The following is a 20,542-nucleotide window of genomic DNA, read 5'->3' on the forward strand; positions in this document are numbered from 1 at the left end:
GGTGTTCTGAGTGGTTCTATGTGGTTGCTAAGGTGTTTTGAGCAGTTCTATGTGGTTGCTACTTATCTGAGTGGTTCTATGTGGCCGCTTAGGTGTTCTGTGTGGTACTATGTGGTTGCTAGGGTGTTCTGAGTGGTTCTATGTGGTTGCTAGTGTATTTTAAGTGGTTCTATGTGGTTGCTTAGGTGTTCTGAGCGGTTTTATTGTATGTGGTTGCTAAGGTGTTCCGAAAGGTTCTATGCGGTTGCTAAGGTATTCTAAGCAGTTCTATGTGCTTGCTAAGTGGTTGCTAAGGAGTTCTGAGCGGTTCTATGCATTTGCTAAAATGTTCTGAGTGGTTCTATGTGGCCAATGTAAGTCTATGGGAATTATTTCACCAGTTTTATTGACAAATGGGCAAAAATTGTAAGCCTGATCACTCAGAAAAGATAACACACTTATCCTCAACAAGTAACATGATTTGACATATATATGTCTGTAGCACAAATGGTGCAGGACAAGTTACGTGCAATTGTTACGTGCTTTTAAACCTAGGGTTAAGTGTTTTATGTGATGTTTGCAAAAAGAGTGAATCCCCTGCAAATCTGACATAAGACATGAACAAGTTTGTTTAATTTAATACAAAGCCAAGCATACTTGATCAAAACCACTTCCTCAAGTCATATTTATTGACTGAATCATCATAAGTACAAATATAGATACAAACTATTTACATGTCAAAATAGGGGTGAGAAAACATGCTTCTGAAGAGCTTCTGTGCAGGCTTAGTTTCACTTTTGCTCTTTAAAGACACATAATTTCATAATTGTCCACACAAGAAATATTAAAATTCGACTCGAGGTGTTTTAGAATGAGGTTACAGCAAGTTGATGGCTTGTGAGAACAAGGCAACACCGACTCTGCTGTACCTGGTGTGTGAGGAGAAGTTTGGTTGACATTTTGAAGTTAGCATGAGGTCAGAAGAAGCATGGTTGACCTCCAGATGCATGGTTCTGAAGGAGCAAAGGGCTCAGACGCAGCAGAGCACGAACAGGAACTCCTAACTGACTGCTCTTGAGGAGCAACTCTGGGAAACAAGAACATCCTGGATGGAAAGACCAGAACATAAGGAAATGAAGTTCAGGATTGATTGGAAATAAGAGGTTAAAAAAAGACCACTACTGGTCTTTTCACACTATAAATTGTCAAGTTTATGATTGTTCCACAGCAGGGCTTCATAGTGCAGGAGTAAAACCCCCATTCAAAATTACAAGTGTGAAACATTGCTAAACCCAGCGTTAAAACTGACCTTTAACTGGGGTTAAAAATAATGTTAACTTACGGTCAAGGTTAGTGTGAAAAGCTCTTATGTTCAAAACCAGAAGACAGACTCTCTAAACAGGGATCTCAACTGTTATCTACTGTACCTTCCAGGTCAGAGGTCACCATATTCTTGAGGCTGGGGATGGAATGATAGACCAGGAAGCAGGCCAACATGTTGCCATGAGTGTCGTTGTTCATTGGCTGTCCGCTCAAGTAAGCACGCAACACACGACTGTTATCTGTGTGTAAAAAAACAAACATAACAGTAAGCTTTATTTGCATTAACATTATTTGCAATTTCCTTATATTAGCTGGGTCTTCATTCACTATTTGTATGCACAAATTGTCATATTCAATTCAATGCAACAAAGGATGTTTACGCAAATTGCCTCATATTTAATTCCAAATGAACAATTTAAATAAAAATGGTTTTACAAACAATTTACACAAATTCCTTCTGTGCATGAACTGAGAATCTCACGAAGAAAAGTCATATTTCACCAGAGAAGTAAAAAAATAAACTTAAAAAAAACAATTGTCAATATTTTCATGACAATTAAGCATATTTTCCCCTAAATTTACTATACTGTAATGTGTAATTATTTCTCAGTCTAATTACTGTAATACATTAATGCAAATGATCTTATATGTACTTACATGTAAGTGTTTGTTTTTTTATTAAATCAGTTTAAAGGAATATTGCATATTAAGTACAAGTTAAGCTCAAAAGACAGCATTTGTGCCATAATGTTGATTACCACAAAAAATATCTCTTTTTCTCAAAAAAAAAAAAAAAAAAAAAAATGCAGTTACTGCAAGACACTTACAATAGAAGTGAATGGGGCCAATTTTTGGAGGGTTTAAAAGGCAGAAATGTGAAGCTCATAATTTTATAAAACGACATTATTTTAACATTTTTGTATTATTTGAGATGTACAGTTGTTTAAACTTTTGTTTACCGGGATTACAGGGTTTACGGCTTTACATCGTCATGGCAACAAAGTTGTAAAACTGGATATAACTTTACACAGAAAACGTATGTGATTTCATCACACAACAATCATGTTTACACACATGAATTTGTATTGAACTTGGAATATTCACTTTAATTCAGTACAACCATAATCAATGAATGCTTTAAATCATTTATATGTATTATGGCCTATAATATTGATGACTGATTCTGCTTTAGTAAATTCAGATTTTTTTTATTTTTATTATTTAACAAGCTGATTAATTAATTTAATTAATCACAATTAATTGCATATTTAAATATTTGCTGAAAAAGGCCCTTAAATAACAATAATTCAATATAGAATGATTAAATAATTATAGTAATATTTAAATGATTATAAATATAATATACACTCACGGAGTACTTTAATAGGAACACCTGTACACCTACTTATTCATGCGATTATCTAATCAGCCAATCATGTGGCAGCAGTGCAATGCATAAACGGGTCAGGAGCTTCAGTTAATGTTCACATCAACCATCAGAATGGGGAAAAAATGTGATCTCAGTGATTTGGACAGTGGGATGATTGTTGGTGTCAGACGGGTTGGTCTGAGTATTTCTGTAACTGCTGATCTCCTGGGATTTTCACACACAGTCACAGTCTCTAGAATTTACTCCGAATGGTGCCAAAAACAAAAAACATCCAGTGAGCGGCAGTTCTGTGGACAGAAACACCTTGTTGATGAGAGAGGTCAATGGAGAATGACCAGACTGGTTTGAGCTGACAGAAAGGCTACGGTAACTCAGGTAACCACTCTGTACAATTGTAGTGAGCAGAATAGCATCTCAGAATGTACAACATGTCGAACCTTGAGGCGGATGGGCTACAACAGCAGAAGACCATGTCGGGCACTTTATTAGGACCATAGTTCCTTATAAAGTGCACAGTGAGTGTATATTATAAATAGAATAATAATTACAGAAAAGTCAGATAATTAAAAAGCATTACATTATTGGGATAGATGAGCAAAGCATTGATAAGACAATACAAAAAGTAGCTTTAGAAGGTAATATATTTTTTATTTACATATTATTGAACATTGGTCTATAGTCCACAGCAATCCATTTTGCAATTAAATTCATCAATCTGTCCAAACTGGATTATCTAAGGACACATCGGATGGACACGTTTGGAGCATCTCACTTTGGTTGCATCACGTCAAAAACACAGCGAATTTAGGTCATTGTGTTAAGTTAAACATAGTTTGAAACTTAGAAAAACACGAATTTCTCTTCTTGTTGAATGCAAGAATGCATCCTCATCTTGTGCTGACGCTAGTGTCAAGTAAGCCAGAGTTTAGTTTGTTGTCTGTACTGCTGAAGTTTCGCTTACTGCCCCTTCTGAAAAAAGGTGGTACTTCTAGCTTGAAGTGCTCCGATGATAGGAAAATTCCTTATGTTCCGGGGACATTTTTTTTAAAGGGTTAGTTTTTATATAATCAAACACACTGAATTAACGCATTATATCAAAAGCCCTAGTATTTTTGTTTTGCATAACGGTAATGAGGTCTAGATTTTATGCATTACAGTATGAGCCATTTCAGTAATATTCTTAATTGTCATGAAATTGTCACAATGCCAAACATCATAATGGACTAGGCTAGATAGACTAGAATTTCTTATTTTCTTCTTATGATTTTGGGATGAAATATGACCTGGACATGTTCTAGACCGGCCTTGTGAGATTCACTCCATTAGCCTTCAAGTTACCGGCTCTGCAGAGCACAGACATGACTACAGTCTTTCACACATGCTCAAGGTGTTGACCAAAACACTAAACACAAGCGAGTTATAAACACTGACTTGAGGGGTTATACAGCAGCTCCGAAACAGAAATTATTGGGTTAATGATACTAGATACTAGCATAGGGTATGAGGGGTATGTGTTGTTTCTCACCACAGAGCCAGTGATCAAGGGCTCGGTCCGCTGAGCTCTTCATGACGGGTAGAAACTCGGAGCTGAGCAGCAGACCATGGCCCTGTCGATGAGCGTCTCTCAGTCTCAGCTGCAGAACTTTGCTCTCACACAGCTCTAACACCAGCTTCATCTGCCACAGACTGAACGTCTCGCATAGATCACCTCGCTTCAGAGTCCGCACGGCCTACACACACACACACACACACACAAATGTGTAGGTATCCAGAAGTGTTGAAAGTCTCTAATTAAAGTTTATTTAACTTAACTTTCCTACACTTTTTGGAAATTTTTGACCAAAATCAATTTGTCCAATGTAATAAAAATGGTTACAAGAGTAGTACAAGACTTGGTGACTTTTCCTCTACTTGCCATCTGAACACACACACAATAAGTCTGCGGTCATAAAAAAAAAAAAAAAAAAAAACTTTTTTGTTTGTGGTCAAAATTGACTGACCAAAGGAAATAAATGGGAAAGCACAGAATTTTTTTATAATTTATCTAATACAATCTATAAACCAGTGCACACAGAAATGAAGTGGTGAAACTATACAACATGCAGAGTGCAAAACATATACACACGAACTGGTGACACTATAACACAGAGCAATTTTTATTTTATTTTGTCAAATAAAATGTATAAATCAGCCACAATGCAGAACACACACACAGAAATAAATAAGTGAGACTATCAACGCCAGAAGGCAGAACGCAACACGCAGTTTGATAATGTCTTAATAAATATATATCCAAATGCATAGCGATTAAGGCCCTTCTTGATCAGAATAGGAGGGTTAAGAGGTTTAGTTTCATAATGCTGCCTTGGCACCAGTGCTGTACAGTACAACAGTTTTGAAAATTCTAATAGGCAACAACAAATTTTAACTCGAGTACTATTTTCTGCTACGAAGAGTGCTGCAACTAAGAACATGTACATGTGGTGTCTGCTTTGCTATTGCCAAATCTCAAGCTCTTGAACTTTAGCAGGTTGCAGTGGACACGTTGTCAAGGTTGTGATAATGTTACTTTCACGCTGTGTGCTGGTCAAGAGCCTGTGCGCAAAAAGAGACGGGCAGAAACGGATACAATCAATTAAAAAACGTGAGATATTATTCTGCCATCAAAGTCTGTGAGCATTTAATTGCTTGATTTCCAGACGACAATTTAAACATTGACGCTTTTGACTCTGTGCTTGACTTGATGCTTTTGCGTTCCTCTAATAGGCTATTCAAATTAGTAGTCAATGGATATGGTTTTTTTCAGCGGTCTACTCTTAAACCTTTTTAATTGAGATGCTAATAAAAAATTATAAAAAAATATAAGTATTGTTGTTTTTTATTTACATTAAGAAAATGTAGGAAATTATTGTGATTGTAAAAATAAAAAATTATCTTGTTTCAAACTAAATGTTTATATATATTTATTCATTTCAATAACTTTTTGTAAATGATACATTTTTATTACTAAATTATTTTTATAATATATTTATAAAATAATTATATGTATGTGTATACTCTCTCTCTCTCTCTATACACACACACACACACACACACACACACACACACACACACACATATATATATATATACTGTATATTTATATTTAACTAAATAGCTGTAGTAAACTAGTAGTAATTAATAAAAATAGTAATAAATTATTTAAAAAATAAAATAATTTCGACCATACTCTTCAGTGTGCTAATAAATTTTAATTTGTGCTTATTCATTTAGTTCACTAGTACAGCTCTGCTCAGCAGGTAGCTGCCTATGTAAACAGAAGACAGTGGGGCGGCTAAATAGTGTTTGGAATAGTCTAATGCTGAAAATAGCATACTGTCAGAGTACTGTCATATTCTCACCCCGAAGCACAGTAGTCTCACAGATGAACATTTTGAGCATGTGCTTCTTTTACGTTATAACAGTAAGATATGCACCTCAGCTAAGGAACAGGTCATGGACTAAGTGTTAAAAGTAAGTGTGACAGAGTTTTGAGCTGTTAGCTTTGACCTAGCAATGTCATTACTGTTTGTTCATGTAATGTTTCTATTGTTTTATGTACTTAAAATGAAACAGATGTGTTTAAAAATATATATATATTTCTTACCACCTCACCAGTGGTGTGCAGCTTACACATTGAACTTAATTGCTTCAAAGGATTTAGTGGATGCCATCCCTAAGTGTCCTGCCCGAAGGTTACACAAAACAGTTCAACTGCAAAATGTGCAGCAATATGGAACAAAGCCCTTCACTCTGCTGTTGCAGTGGAGTCCACTGCATGAAACTTGACATAACTTGACATAATTGTTCCTTGTGTCTCAGTGGAACTCCGCTTTTTTTTTTTTTTAATATTCTGCTCTTTTAGTATATAAAATAGAATAGAATTAGGATGAAAGTAATCCAAAAGTAATCGGATTAGATTACCCCAAAAATGTAATCTATTACTGATTGCATTTTTTTTTTTCATGTAATTTGTAATCAGTATCTGACTACAATTCACAAGTAATCCGCCCCACACTGTCCAGTGGCATGAGTAAAATGTCCAGTGGATGTGCACTTCAAAATCTCAGCAGATGTAGCAGATCATCAGGGTATTTCTTGCCAACACTTTTATGAACACTGAGGATTCAGACATACTAATCCACCGCCAAAAATGCTATGCCATAGTGTCACATCAGCAGAGGTTCCGCAAAGTGAGACATGATTTATTGTAACTGACCTGGTCAATAGACATGTGTGTTGGCAGCATCTCTGGGTTTTCCTGTGTCACACATTCATACAGAACTGCTGACAGTAAAGCCACTGTCCCTTGCTTCTGTAGAACAAGACGGGAAGATAAAACATTGTGTGAAAACTACAGCAACTCGTACCTCAGTCTGTAAAAGCAAACAAAATGTGTTTACTGTATTTACACTAATAATGGAAGCTTAGCATGCAAGTGGGACAAAAGGTTTAAAAGAACTAGCTAGTATTGACATGAGTTTAAATAATGCTAATACAGGTATGTGTAATATTTTAGAATTTGTGGTCAAATATAAACAGGCCTTTTCTTCATGAGATTCATCCATGTATACTGTAAACACAGTTACTGTTTGTGTTTACAATCTGAGGGACGAGTCAAAATTATTGTTAATCAACGGCATGCTACAGTTCCACAGACATTAAGTTGAAACACTACACTTTGCGCTCCATTCACTTCCATTCAAACGCATCCAAAACCGGACGATATCGGAAATGCAAGCTCATGCGAAGACATTTGCTCCAACCCTACCACGACTGCGTAAGATTCCTTAGAGATTAAGTGTGAATTTTCGGTCACAAACGTCACCAAATTGAATCGCAGTTTTTTAGAAAGTTTTGGGGAAAAATCAACCTACAAATGTCTGAATATTAAGCTGGGGAAAGAGAGAGTGTTTAACATTTAAAAAATAACACACTTCACTATTAACCTCGTGTGACCCCGCGTACTCATGCTTGGACGTTGCATTTTGGCTTCGCTATATGCAACGCATAATTTAATTTAAACTGACTGATCTCAGTTCAGGAGTCTCTGTGCTGTCAGTAAAGGGTCATGTGACAAAACAACATGGTGCCGATCACAGCAGAGTTTGTCTTTGGGAGTAACGGCAACAAAACTATATAAATCTGAGTGATTTATCGCGAAACACCACGCTCCTAAACACAATGTACACTAATGTGGACTAACGCACACTTTTTGCTTAGAAATCCTAAATTTACTGTGCATTTTCACATTGAGAATAAATGGGTTCATCTAAAAGCTGAAAAATGTTGCCTTCAGAAGCTTTATATGGAGTTAGGATTAAAATAAGGTACAGTTCTGAGACCAGTGCAGACAGACAGCACACTGGCGGTTAAGTCATTCACTAAATAGGAACCAAGGGCGCAAGGGAGCATCCTATATCTCTCTATGCAGCTAAAGTTCAGTTTCAGGCTGCAGATGATGTTTGGATCACTCAACATGTTTGGCAGACATGGGACAATGATAATCAGTACATAGATTCAGAATTTATAATGTATCATTTTATTTTAACATGATTGTCAATGATTGGATAATACTGGCCATTACTTTGAATCAGAATTAATTATGCTAATTTCTGATGTAATATCTGTATGTCTCAAAAACATGAATAACCAACACTCCTGGAAACAAACTATTTGATCAAAAAACTTTCTATAGCTTGGCATTGTTTGAAATTTCACAACTTAGTCCTGCTGTCCACATATGTTGACATACATTTTTAGGAAACCTATTTCCTATAGAATTGTATTTATTTATTTATTTGCATGGTAATTAGGTGCTACTAGTGACAAATCAAAAAGGGAAATGGAAAATGCACACAGCAGTCACACTCAGGTCCCAGGAGGTTAATGCATCAATAAACAAAAACTGGGGCTGGATTCACAAAATGTTCTTAAGAAATTTCTTCTTAACTATCATTTTCTTCTTAATTTCGAACTTAAAAATGTAAGAATATTTTATATTCCCGAAATTCAAATTCTCGAAATGCTTTTTCTTAAAAATAATCAAATAACATCAAAGTTATGATAACCTCACAGTTAAATTCTAAAAGGTAAGATGATAAATGAATTCACTGGGTTTTTCATGTTGAGTCTGAAGTCGCAATGGGCTGTTTACATAGAAATGTTATTTTAGACCAAAACAATTCAAACAATAAATGTTGTTTTGACGCTTCTTAATGTGGTGACCAATCATGCTAATTCAAACGGATGTGCTGCATATTGCGCTCTCTCAACACGATCCTTAGAGTTCATAATTATAACATTAGAAAGCTGAGACTTTTTTTTCCAGCCCCAATCCACATCCCTATCAGAGTTGGGCACAGCGGAGACAGCCTCCACCACCCTTTCCCATTTACCCGCCTCTTTCCGACGTGATCTTATCAAGCTTCCAAAGGAGAACTTTCCTCAACAAGAACATCCAGCTCTTGTCTATTGAAGTTTTTGTTTCTTTTCTTTTCCTCCATGTCAAATTAAAAGTTATCAAATGGTTAGCAGCAAGTAGATTCTCCTATGACGGGTAGAGTCGTTAAAAAGTAAAACATCTCACACACTTTACATTCAAAAAAATGTTTGCGAAGTGCATGCTACTTTAAAAAAAAAAAGGTACATTTATCGTTATGATTTACCAGTGTTGAAGTACTGAATTTGTTGTAGGATATTAGACAAGGCAAGCCCTTGAGCAGGCTGATCAGACAATGTCAAAGCCTGTCTTTTTATTCTTAAGAAAATATTTGAGAACTTCTTAAGAATCTTTCAAGAATTGCACTAAGGAACGTTCTTACGAACTTCTTATAATTTATCCTAAGAAATGTCTTAGAACATTTTTGTGAATCCGGCCCTTGAAGTTTAACAAGTCCACTGAGAAAACATTTATCACTGCACAATTGCATCCTGTAGGCTGAGGGCCTTCTAGTCTCCTAAGCAGTTATTAAAAGATAAAGTCGTCTCAGAATAGGCAAGTTTTGGCTCTGACAGCTATTAACTCCTTACGACCGCAAAAGGAACATGAACAGGACTAAACCTCTGTAGGCAGTGCCTTTGGAACATTCACATATGAACACTTTCGACTGAACAAGTGAAACAGGGCTTTGCCTTAAAACAACATGTTTATTGTCTCACATGCTTCATGTTTTCCGAGGCTCTGCAGAAGTATTTGGCGAAGGAGACCAAAGCAGCGTCAGAGGTGAAGGTTGAGATGGCCTCAGGCTGCGGGGGAGACAAGCGAGAGAGTGGGTGGGAAGGGAAAAATAGCTCACTGACATGAAAACAAAATTCTTTACTCCTCTCATAGAGAAACACACTATGCTGAATTAATCCAGCTTGGAACACAAATAATGAAATGCTTGACTTGTACTCCTGCTTTACAAACAAACTGTGGAAAATGATCTACAGTAAACATTGACAGGCCTTGGTCAAACCTGTTTGTGCACTGTGGCTTTTTTTGTCATATTAATCGTGCACACAGTCCGACCTTGAAAGTGCGGAGTTCAGGGTTTCTGTTGTTGGGGTTGGGGGCCAGCAGACTCTTCCAGCCATGAGGGTCATCCTTGTAGGGTAGCTGACCAGCTCGCAACTTAACGTACAGAACGCCATCTCTGGAGAGAATGGATCTAAAACAGAGAACTTACTCAGCACACTTTGTTCTTAATCATACACATAACACTGAAGGAACTGTTCCGTGTGGCTTTTTCTTTCTTTGGAACACAAAAGAAGAAATTTTGAAGAACCTTCAAGCTGCTCTTTTCCATACAATAAAAGCATACAGTGACCAGAGGCTGTCAAGCTCCAAAAAGACCCCCCCCCCCCAAAAAAAAAACACCTTAAAAGTAGTGCATATGACTCATGCTTTATATTCCAAGACTTCTAGAGTCATTCAATTTTACAAAATTAAATATAAAATTCAAATTATTCACTGAAGATCGTTCTCAAATCTCATTTGTAGGGTTGGGAACCAAGAACCGGTTCTTGTTCAGAACCAGTTCCATTCTTTAAAAAATTATCTACGTGACTTTCGGATCCGTTAACGGTTCTCCAGCGTGCAATTTTCCTCCGATGTGGCTGGAACACCATCCCCAAATACTCTGACAGTGTTTCCAGAAGTGCATCTCTGCAGCAGCGCTGCCCTCTACTGACTCTACAGCATAAAAACACACAGTTCTAGCAGTGTATTTAATTCCCAGACGAACGAGTCTCGAGCCAGCTCTTTTTACAGCGCAAAACATATGCGCTTCCGGTACAGTTCGAGTCCCGAAATAATTATTCAAAGGAGCTGGTTCTTTTGAATCAACAGCGAAAAACATATGGTGCTTCTGGTATAGTTCGATCCTGAAAGAACCATTCTAATGAGCTGGTTCTTTTGAATCTACGGTGCGAAACATACAGCACTTCCAGTATACAAGTAATCTTGAGAATAAGGCTTCATTTCAGTGATTCAGTTAAAAAGTGTTTCAATTTATCGATTCAAAACACTGATTCAAATATTCATTGCATCATCCCTAAAAAGTTTCATAAAAAGCACGCATCATTTTTCATGTATTAATTTTCTGAAGTAAAAAAATATGTTTGTTAAAAATAATTCACTCAAATCCTTGTTCATTTAGTGAAAAAACATGCCTTGATTATTTAACTACATGATTTATCTAGATTTTTACTTCTTGCTTTAAATACATTAATATCAATATATATTGATCGTTTTTAAATTCATATATATTAGCCTAAAAACAAATAAATTATATTTTAGTAAATATAATATTTAATTAAAATATAATTTGTAAATTAAAAATATTGATTACGAAAAAACATCATTACGGTTGCAAATGGTTTGATATGGACAACCTGTCAGTAATGATACTGATTTAAGTTTTGCATATCTTAGGTATACATAACAGCTCTTTATTCATTCCTGAATGTTTTGAAAACTTCAGTTAAACAAGTGGGTCAAATGCTGAATCAGTAACTGCTCTGACTGATTCAGTGAGTCGTTCAGTAAAGATTTCATCAGGAATGATTCAAACCTCACGAGTTTGTGAGTATTTTGAACAATTCATTAAAGTAACCGGTACAAAAGAGTGTGTTTTTGCGTGCAGCCCGCAAGGACAACTCAAAAGAAAGACTATTATACTTTATCTCACTGCACTCAATCTGAAGTGCCATTTCAGAAGGCTTCAAATATAGCTCAAAAGTCATATGGACTACTTTTATAGTGATTTTAAGGTGGGTTTTTTCCCCTTTTTGGAGTTTGACAGACCAAGTCCCCATCTACTTCGCTTGTATGGAAGAGAGCAGCATGAATATTCTTAAAAACATCTCATTTGGTACTAAATTTATTTTAAACGTTTTGGGTGAACTACTCCATTAATCTACACACAAACTTACCGCAGATATTGAGTTCCTTTGCTGATGTCGATGTTTAGCTCCCAATATCTTGGCCCTTTCACCTTAATCTGCACACAAAGAGACAGAACGTGTTCATAGGCAAATTAAGATTTCTTTATTAGAGCTTGTATGAGCTATATTTGGGAGTGCTTTTATTTATTGCCTGTTTAAGGAGGTGAAGTTCAGGCAGCATGGTGGGAGCCATCAACTCCACGGTCGTCTCCTCATACCACTGCGTCTCCTATTAAACATAAACACCACGCACATGCACAAACAGATTACAAACCTAACAGCCATGCATCACAATGTATACATCTACTACGCGTGATTGTATGCCTGCTTGAATAGAGGCGTATTTGTAATTGAGGTGAACAGCTGGTCTCCTTCCTTTGACCGTCGTCATTTAATTGAAATGATTAATCCTCTCCAAGCTCCAGGAGAGAAGCGTTCAGATGCCATGATCATCCTTCAACAGCCCTTCACTGTGTGTTTATCACCCAAGAATCTCTTTGATGTGGCCTAATGTCCTCACACACAACAGGGCGGCTAGAAATTGCAGCGTGGAGGAACGTGATAATTACAGTCATTCCATCACTGTGTGTCATAAAGACTTTAAAAGCTATTAAATCTTTTTCTTACAGAAAAGGTTCTTCCAAAAATGACAATTTTGTCATCATTTACTCACCCTCTTGTTGTTCCAAACCTGTACTTTCTTTCTTCAGTGGAACACAAAAGGAGATATTCTGAAGAATGTTCACTCTGCTCTTTTTCATAAAGTGAAAACGAATAGGGACAGATGCTGCCGAGCACAAAAACTAAAAGCAATCATCTTAAAAGCACCACAAAAGTATCCCATACAACTTGTGCGCAAGATTCCAAGTTTCCTGAAGCCATATGAAAGTTTTATGTGAGGAACAGACTGCAAATATAGCAGCAAGCAGCGATGACGGGCGCAAGCACCATGAGTCCATTTCCACCCGGTGGCTTTCGGAAAACAATGCAAGGTGAACATGCATTTGGCATTTGACATTATTCTAAACAATTTTGAAGCAATTTGGGTAAATATAAGAGGACTATTTTAAAGTCTGTTGTAAGAGCCACACTTCCTGCTAGCAGGTGGTGGCACTATGACCTTGACCCAAAATAGTCACATCCATGTGATTAGCCCCCAAGACTGAACATACATCTAAATTTTGATCTAAATCACACATTGCACACTGAAGATTTGAGACACTTCCTGTTTCCCATTTTTCGCCATTAATTTAATGCCTCGCCATGGCAACACCGTTCGATATATCAAAATCTGTTCGCAGTTTAGCATCTTCAAAGTCTTCGCATAATGTTGTTTAAATGTGGTGACAGTCTCATGAATCACCTAGGAGGAGTATTTAAAAGTTCAGAGACTGCAATATTCAAACAATCCAAAATGGCCGACTTCCTGCTAGGCAGACCTAATAACTATAATTATGAAAGTTGTCCAGCTTGATGAGAACTATATATGTACCAATTTTGGTGACTGTAGGTGAAAATGGGGGTGCTACAGAGGCCGTCTTACACATCCATTTTAAAGGGGGTGCTATAGAGATTTGAATTACGGAAAAACAAATGAGATTTTAGAGCTGCAGCGGAGGGGAAGATTTTCAGTGAATAACGGCTTAAATTTATGTCTGTTCCTCACACAAAGCATTAGTCGTATGAACATCTTTTATTATACTTATTTGTCCTTTTTGGATCTTGTCATGCCTTGCTCACTGTATACTTCAACTGTATGGAAAAACAGCGTGAACATTTTCCTTTTGTGCTTCACAGATGAAAGTCATAAAAGTTTGGAATGACATGAGGGTGAGTATAAAAATTTTAATTATACTAACTCTTTCCACCTGCAACTCCTATTTTAAAAGTGCACGTTTTAAAGATTTCGTCAAAACATGCAGCACGTGTGACATTTACTGTACCTTGTAGGTGACATCTAGCAAAGCGTAGCACGGTTTAAGTGTGTCCACGTCCACAGGCACAAGCAGACGAGGTTCTGCTGCAAGAACAGCCAGGTGACGCAATGCCTGGAGGTGATATCTGCAGAGAGGAACACAAACATATTTTTACATGTTAAAAAACAACAATTAATCCATCATCCTTTCAACAATAAACCCAAACCTATCCACCAGTCTGACATAGCTGGTCATAGTTAGGAACTTTGGGATTGCGCTTTTCTATCTTTGTCAAGTCAAATTTGGTTTACTGTCATCTCTGTTTTAACTAGTAAGAGTCAGTGCACAGCATATACAGAGGCCCCAAAAATAATAACATTACTTTCTGCAATGACTTGTGGTGTGGCAGTGATTTTTAGTGGAGGCAAGTTCTCCTCAATTTCACACAGGTGTCCGTGCAGAGTCACCACAGGTGGAGTTCAACACATTAAAATGTTCCACTAACATTAGACAGCCACAGTGTTAATACTTTTACTCTTCATTTTGAACTGGGTATCTTAAGATGAAGTTTCCGTTTACAAACAAATGCTCGGCAGTGGCACTTTCGGGTTCTTTTGCCTTGTTCAGATTGAGCTTAAGTGGCCCAAAAGTGCAGTGTGTGGGGTTGAAACACCCCGTTCCCTAAAGATTATTGAAGATTTCGGCTTCTTTAGATTTCTATCACGATTTGTAAATCAGGACAAACTCAGGATTTGACAAATTATAATATTCAACGGACCAGCGTCATTCTTTATCATGTCAAGTCATTTTTATTTGTATAGCGCTTCTCACAACACACATGATTTCAAAGCAGCTTTACAGAAAATTGTGCTTTAACAAAAAAAGAACATTAGAATACTGAATAAGTCACATATTTACTACTGAATGTAGACCAAAAACTTTAGTAAAGATGCATATTGCATGTTTGCAGTAGGGCTGGGCAATTTTTTTGATTAATTCGAATTTACATTTTGACAACTATTTTTCTTTTTTTAAATTGAGGTTTTGCATAAAAATATTAGCAAACACTATAATTACATACGTTGTTAATCCCACAAAGGCTGAATAAAGGAAGAGAAAAAAATGCGCTTGGCTTGATGCCGCTCCAATCTGATCAGATGCATGTGTGCAAACTCCAAATGAATGTAACAGGTTAACAACATGGAGACTGATATAAAAGACACAGGTAATATGTCAAGTATGACTATACTGTGTGACTGTAGCTCAACTTAGTCCATCATGCATGTATACACCGGCTTAAGGCCATAACTGGGCTTGGCATTCTGTGCATGTCGATGAACGGTCTCGTTTCTTTTTTTTTAATTCCCCATAATAAACGTTATTTACGTGACAGTTATGGCCGCTTTATATCAAACCACATCGATAGGCTATAAATGAGACAATCAAACATCCACTGCTCTTTTTACCATGATTATTCAGATAGATTGCTAATTATTGCTTTGATCTGTGACTTGTTTCAAGTTTACTGCATCTATAGCCAACATTTGGCAAGCAATCATTTTGACAAACTTCGCAAGTTGAATTGTAATGATTGTAATTATGCAGAGGGTGCCGTGTGCCCTGGAATCTATCGGCAGCGGTTTATGATTATGCATACAAATTGTTAGATATACAATGAGTACTGTCTAGACAAACTTGATATTGATTTCTAGATAACTTTCTAGATATAACTGATTTAGATAAAAATTTATACCTGCATTGGCTAAGTAGTATTTCGCGTTTTCATATTTTATACTATTATTTCTATTAGATTTTAATTGGTTTTAATTTGAATCATGTTGGAGTTACTTTTTAGTTGAGTACATTTAAAAGCTGAAAAACTGAATTGTTATACCGCTCAGCCCTAGTCTGCAGGTAGTTTTCAGCCTTAAGATAAAATGCTTTATTTTTTTTTTTTACATCAATCTATACTCCATACCCCATAATGACAAAGCAAAAACCAGATTTTTGATAACTTTAAAAATGTATTAAAAAGAGTATTCAGTATAAATATTCAGACCCTTAACTCAGTAATTAGCTGAAGCACCTTGGCAGCAATTACAACCTCAACTCTTTTTGGGTACGATGCGACAAGCTTTGCACACCTGGATTTAGGGATTTTCTGCCATTCTTCTCTGCAGATCCTCTCAAGCTCTGTCAGACTGGATGGGGACTGTCGGTGGACAGCCATTTTCAGGTCTCTCCAGAGATGTTTGATTGGGTTCAAGTCCGGGCTCTGGCTGGGCCACTCAAGGACATTCACAGAGTTGTCCCTAAACCACTCTTGCATTGTCTTGGCTGTGTGCTTAGGGTCATTGTACTGTTGGAAGGTGAACCTTCGGCCCAGTCTGAGGTCCTGAGCGCTCTAGACCAGGTTTTTATTAAGGATATCTCTGTATTTTTCCTTCAACCCTGACCAGTCCCCCAGTCCCTGCCACTGAAAAACATCCCCACAGCATGATGCTGCCACCACCATGCTTCAGTGTTGGGATGGTATTGCGCAGGTGCTGAGCGGTGCCTAGTTTCCTCCAGACATGATGCTTGGAATTGAGGCCAAACAGTTCAATCTTTGTTTCATCAGACCAGAGAATCTTGTTTCTCACAGTCTGAGAGTCCTTTGTGCTTTTTTTCTTTCTTGACCTGAAGAGAGTCTTCCATTTGGCCACTCTGCCATAAAGCCCAGATTGGTGGAGTGTTGCAGTGATGGCTCTCCTTCTGCAAGTTTCTCCCATCTCCACACATGATCTCTGGAGCTCAACCAGAGTGACCATCGGGTTCTTGGTCACCTCTCTTACCAAGGACCTTCTCCCCCGATTGCTCAGTTTGGCCAGGCGGCCAGCTCTAGGAAGAGTCCTGGTTATTCCAAATTTCTTTCATTTAAGAATAATGGAGGCCACTGTGCTCTTGGGAACCTTCAATGCAGCCGAAATATTTTGTAGCCTTCCCCAGATCTGTGCCTCAACACAATCCTGTCTCTGAGCTCTGCAGGCAATTCCTTTGACCTCATGGCTTGGTTTTTCCTCTGATATGCGTTTTCAGCTGTGAGACCTTATATAGACAGGTGTGTGCCTTTCCAAATCATGTCCAATCAACTGGATTTGCCACAGGTGGATTCCAGTCAAAGTGTAGAAACATCTCAAAGACGATTTAGAGAAATGCGATGCACCTGAGCTAAATTTCAAGTGTCACAGCAAAGGGTCTGAGTACTTATGCCAATGTGATATTTCAGTTTTTTCTTTTTAATACTGTGACGAGGAGGAGGGCGTGGCCGGGCCGAGAGGATTCAAGCCCGGCTCTGAGTTGCCCAATCAGCAGGAGAGAGATAAATGGCGGAGCCGGGGACGCCAGAGAGAGAGAGAGGCACGCAGCTTTTTGTGTTTTGTGTGTGCACTTTTAGGTCAGTGTTTTATATTGAATTAAAGTCTTTTTGATTGTTAATCCAGTTCCTGCTTCCTCCTTTCCCGATGAACGAGAGGCTTGTCTGCCACAATGGTGCCGAAACCCAGGACTGGAGGAAGATGCGCAGTCAGAGAGCCCTCGCTGCTGGCGGAGGATTGCGACGCCGAGGAAATGAGTGGTTTGATGGTACTGGAGCAGTCCACCAGGAAGCGGAGGAAGCGCTGATGTCTGCCAGGAAGCGGAGGAGCTGTTGCCATCCACCAGGGGAACGGAGGACCCGCTGCCGTCCGCCGGAATCCAGTGCCATCACCCTGGTGTCGCGGAGGATCGCTGGACAGCTGGCTGAGGACTGAATTGCGGCTCGGTCGGGATCTGGAGTTTTTTTATTTTATTTTTTATTTTCTCTCTCTCTCCCTCTGTCTCGCCCGCTATCTTTCTCTCTCTCCTCCCCTTCCCTCCCCTCATCCTACCCAGGTACCCATGTAAGTCAGACCGGAGGTTTCCCCGGCCTGAATTAGGCGGTGTGGGTATGTGACGAGGAGGAGGGCGTAGCCGGGCCGAGAGGATTCATGCTCGGCAACTCAATTCAGCGGGAGAGAGATAAAAGGAGGAGCCGGGGACGCCAGAGAGAGAGAGAGACGCATGCAGCAGTGTTTTGTGTGTGCACTTTTGTTATGTTTCAGTTCAGTGTTTTATGCTGAATTAAAGTCTTTTTGATTGTTAATCTGGTTCCTGCTTCCTCCTTTCCCAATGAGCGAGAGGCTTGTCTGCCACAGATATATTTGCAAAGTTATCAAAAATCTGGTTTTTGCTTTGTCATTATGGGGTATTGAGTGTAGATTGATGTGAAAAAAAAAAATGTTTAAAGTATTTTAGCATAAGGCTGCAACATAACAAAATGAGAAAAAAATGAAGGGGTCTGAATACTTTCTGAATGCACTGTATATATATATATATATATATATATATATATATATATATATATATATATATATATATATATATCTCAGAGACAGTAAGCATCAGCTTGCTACATGTCCAACAAAATCTTGTTCCAATGCAAGTTTTAACTGTAATGCAAGTTCTTCACTATAAACCATAAATCTCCCTTTATAATAAATTTTATTAACATTAACAAACTTTGTTAGATAATACAATGCTTAAAAGATTATTTAAACCATAGTCTGAAGAACCTTGAAGTCACAGTCATTTTATCTATTGTTTTATCATTTAAAACCAATTAAAATAACGCAAAAATGCCACTTGGTTTGATATTTCGTTATCTGATACAATGACATTTTTAAATGTGGCTTTAGTGTCTAAATACTTTTAGGGCCACTGTAACAAAACAACATTATTTTGAGTTTACATGTGCAATAAATATAGCCACAAAGTGGTTTTCCTCAGAAGAGAAGACAATATAGTTCCATTACAACCATTTTTTGCTCATTGACAGACAGAGTGTTTTAACAGCTGCTGTGTTTTTGTTTTTTTACCTGTTGTCTGTGCTGTGAGCTGGAAAATGGGGATAAAGTGCACACAGGAGAGCGGCAATGGCTGAGTTGGAAGTGCTGAGTGTGTACCTGTTAGAAAAAGTCACCTTACATTGTTTAAAAAACATTAGGCACGTTTGTTAATATTTTCAGACTTGTTTAGGTTTTTTACTTTTCTGTGACAGCATAATACCAACTGAGTGTGGTAAACAAATCAACAAACAATACAGAACAATTGATGTCGGAAAATTAGTGCAAAAACAAACAATGAGCACGCATGCTACATATTCAATTGTCCCCCGAGGCAATTGTCTAGCGAGGGAGGAAATTGGTCATCCATTGTTCAACGCTACTATTTGTGCTCTTTAAAAGGTCTCACTTAAAAAATAATGGGCTAGTTGAAGGGTACACTTGAACAGGTTCTGACAGGAAGAGAGGCTCTTATTGTGCCAGCCATAGACCTGGTTAGAGGTCATTTCTGTTTAAAAAAACCCACTTGTTTAAGAGCCCTTGTTCCTGCCCACCACACCACCTGCAAGTGCGTCACAGAGGCACGTTTTTGCTACACTTGTTATGAGGCTGAAGCAATACAATGTGTTATCACAACAAGAATTCTTCCTTTGGCTGGCGTCTGCCATTTTCTGATATAGCTAGATTTTGCGCAACATTTTTGAAATGCATTACTGAGCAGAAAATAGAAACTGGGGTCAAGAGAAATAAAGAGATCAGTTAGGTAATAAAGGTCATAGCACAGGAAGCGTCATAACAAAAGGCAATTATAATTTCTTTAAATGGCAAAACAGGAAGTGTCAGGGGCCAAAAGTAATGGATCAAGTTGGGGGCCAAAAATATAAATTTACTTTCCGTGTGGTTATTTTTAGCATTAACTTAACTTAGCCTGCTATTGTTTAAGCTATGCACGACAGTTTTGGGGAAATTACTAACAAACAGGAGTAAACGACACTGAAGCTATTTAAAGGGAACAATATGTTCTAGATCAGGGTGACAGCATGAAATTGAGCACTAAATAGAGCCAATAAAACTAAACATTAAATTGAAAACATTTCAGAGAAACACAGTAACTAAATATTTATTTTGCGAATTAATAGAACAAGTATAATGACAAACTGAGACTTTTGTAAACAATGTTGAGTGATGGTTCATATGAATCAGTGAATCTATTTTTTTGAACCAGTTTACTAAAAATAACCACCGATTCACTTTCTGCCTGAAGCAAATATTGTAAACAATAATAAGTGAATCTGTAAAATTATTATTTATTTATTTATTTTTTTTTTTACCAAGAATTAAAACAAGGGGCCTGGGTAGCTCAGTAATATTGACACAGACTACCACCCCTGAAGTCGCGAGTTCGATTCCAGGGCGTGCTGAGTGACTCCAGCCAGGTCTCCTAAGCAACCAAATTGGCCCGGTTGGTAGGGAGGGTAGAGTCACATGGGGAAACTTCCTCGTGGTCGCGATTAGTTGTTCTCGCTCTCAGTGGGGCGCGTGGTAAGTTGTGCGTGGATCACGGA

At 37.8% G+C, this 20,542-nt stretch overlaps 1 protein-coding gene across 3 annotated transcripts in view; it reads right to left on the bottom strand.

The window, feature by feature from the left end:
- Positions 1 to 636: 636 nt before the first annotated feature.
- LOC127411911 (anaphase-promoting complex subunit 1-like) overlaps positions 637 to 20,542 on the bottom strand; it is a 97,970-nt gene continuing 78,064 nt past the window's right edge. For 2 of the 3 annotated variants that reach the window (XM_051647805.1, XM_051647804.1), the window contains exons 39-48: positions 19,011 to 19,097; positions 14,104 to 14,221; positions 12,312 to 12,389; positions 12,149 to 12,216; positions 10,245 to 10,383; positions 9,893 to 9,979; positions 6,951 to 7,046; positions 4,218 to 4,422; positions 1,407 to 1,541; positions 637 to 1,084 (exon numbers count right to left, since the gene is read on the bottom strand). In XM_051647805.1, coding sequence (XP_051503765.1) covers positions 957 to 1,084; positions 1,407 to 1,541; positions 4,218 to 4,422; positions 6,951 to 7,046; positions 9,893 to 9,979; positions 10,245 to 10,383; positions 12,149 to 12,216; positions 12,312 to 12,389; positions 14,104 to 14,221; positions 19,011 to 19,097 — 1,141 coding nt within the window. In that variant the 3' untranslated portion in view covers positions 637 to 956. Of the gene's footprint in view, positions 1,085 to 1,406; positions 1,542 to 4,217; positions 4,423 to 6,950; positions 7,047 to 9,892; positions 9,980 to 10,244; positions 10,384 to 12,148; positions 12,217 to 12,252; positions 12,695 to 14,103; positions 14,222 to 19,010; positions 19,098 to 20,542 lie in introns of those variants that run through there. The other variant, XM_051647806.1, reaches the window with a different exon arrangement.

The sequence above is a fragment of the Myxocyprinus asiaticus genome, chromosome 21, assembly GCF_019703515.2.
Source record: "Myxocyprinus asiaticus isolate MX2 ecotype Aquarium Trade chromosome 21, UBuf_Myxa_2, whole genome shotgun sequence".
Taxonomy (NCBI): Eukaryota; Metazoa; Chordata; class Actinopteri; order Cypriniformes; family Catostomidae; genus Myxocyprinus; species Myxocyprinus asiaticus.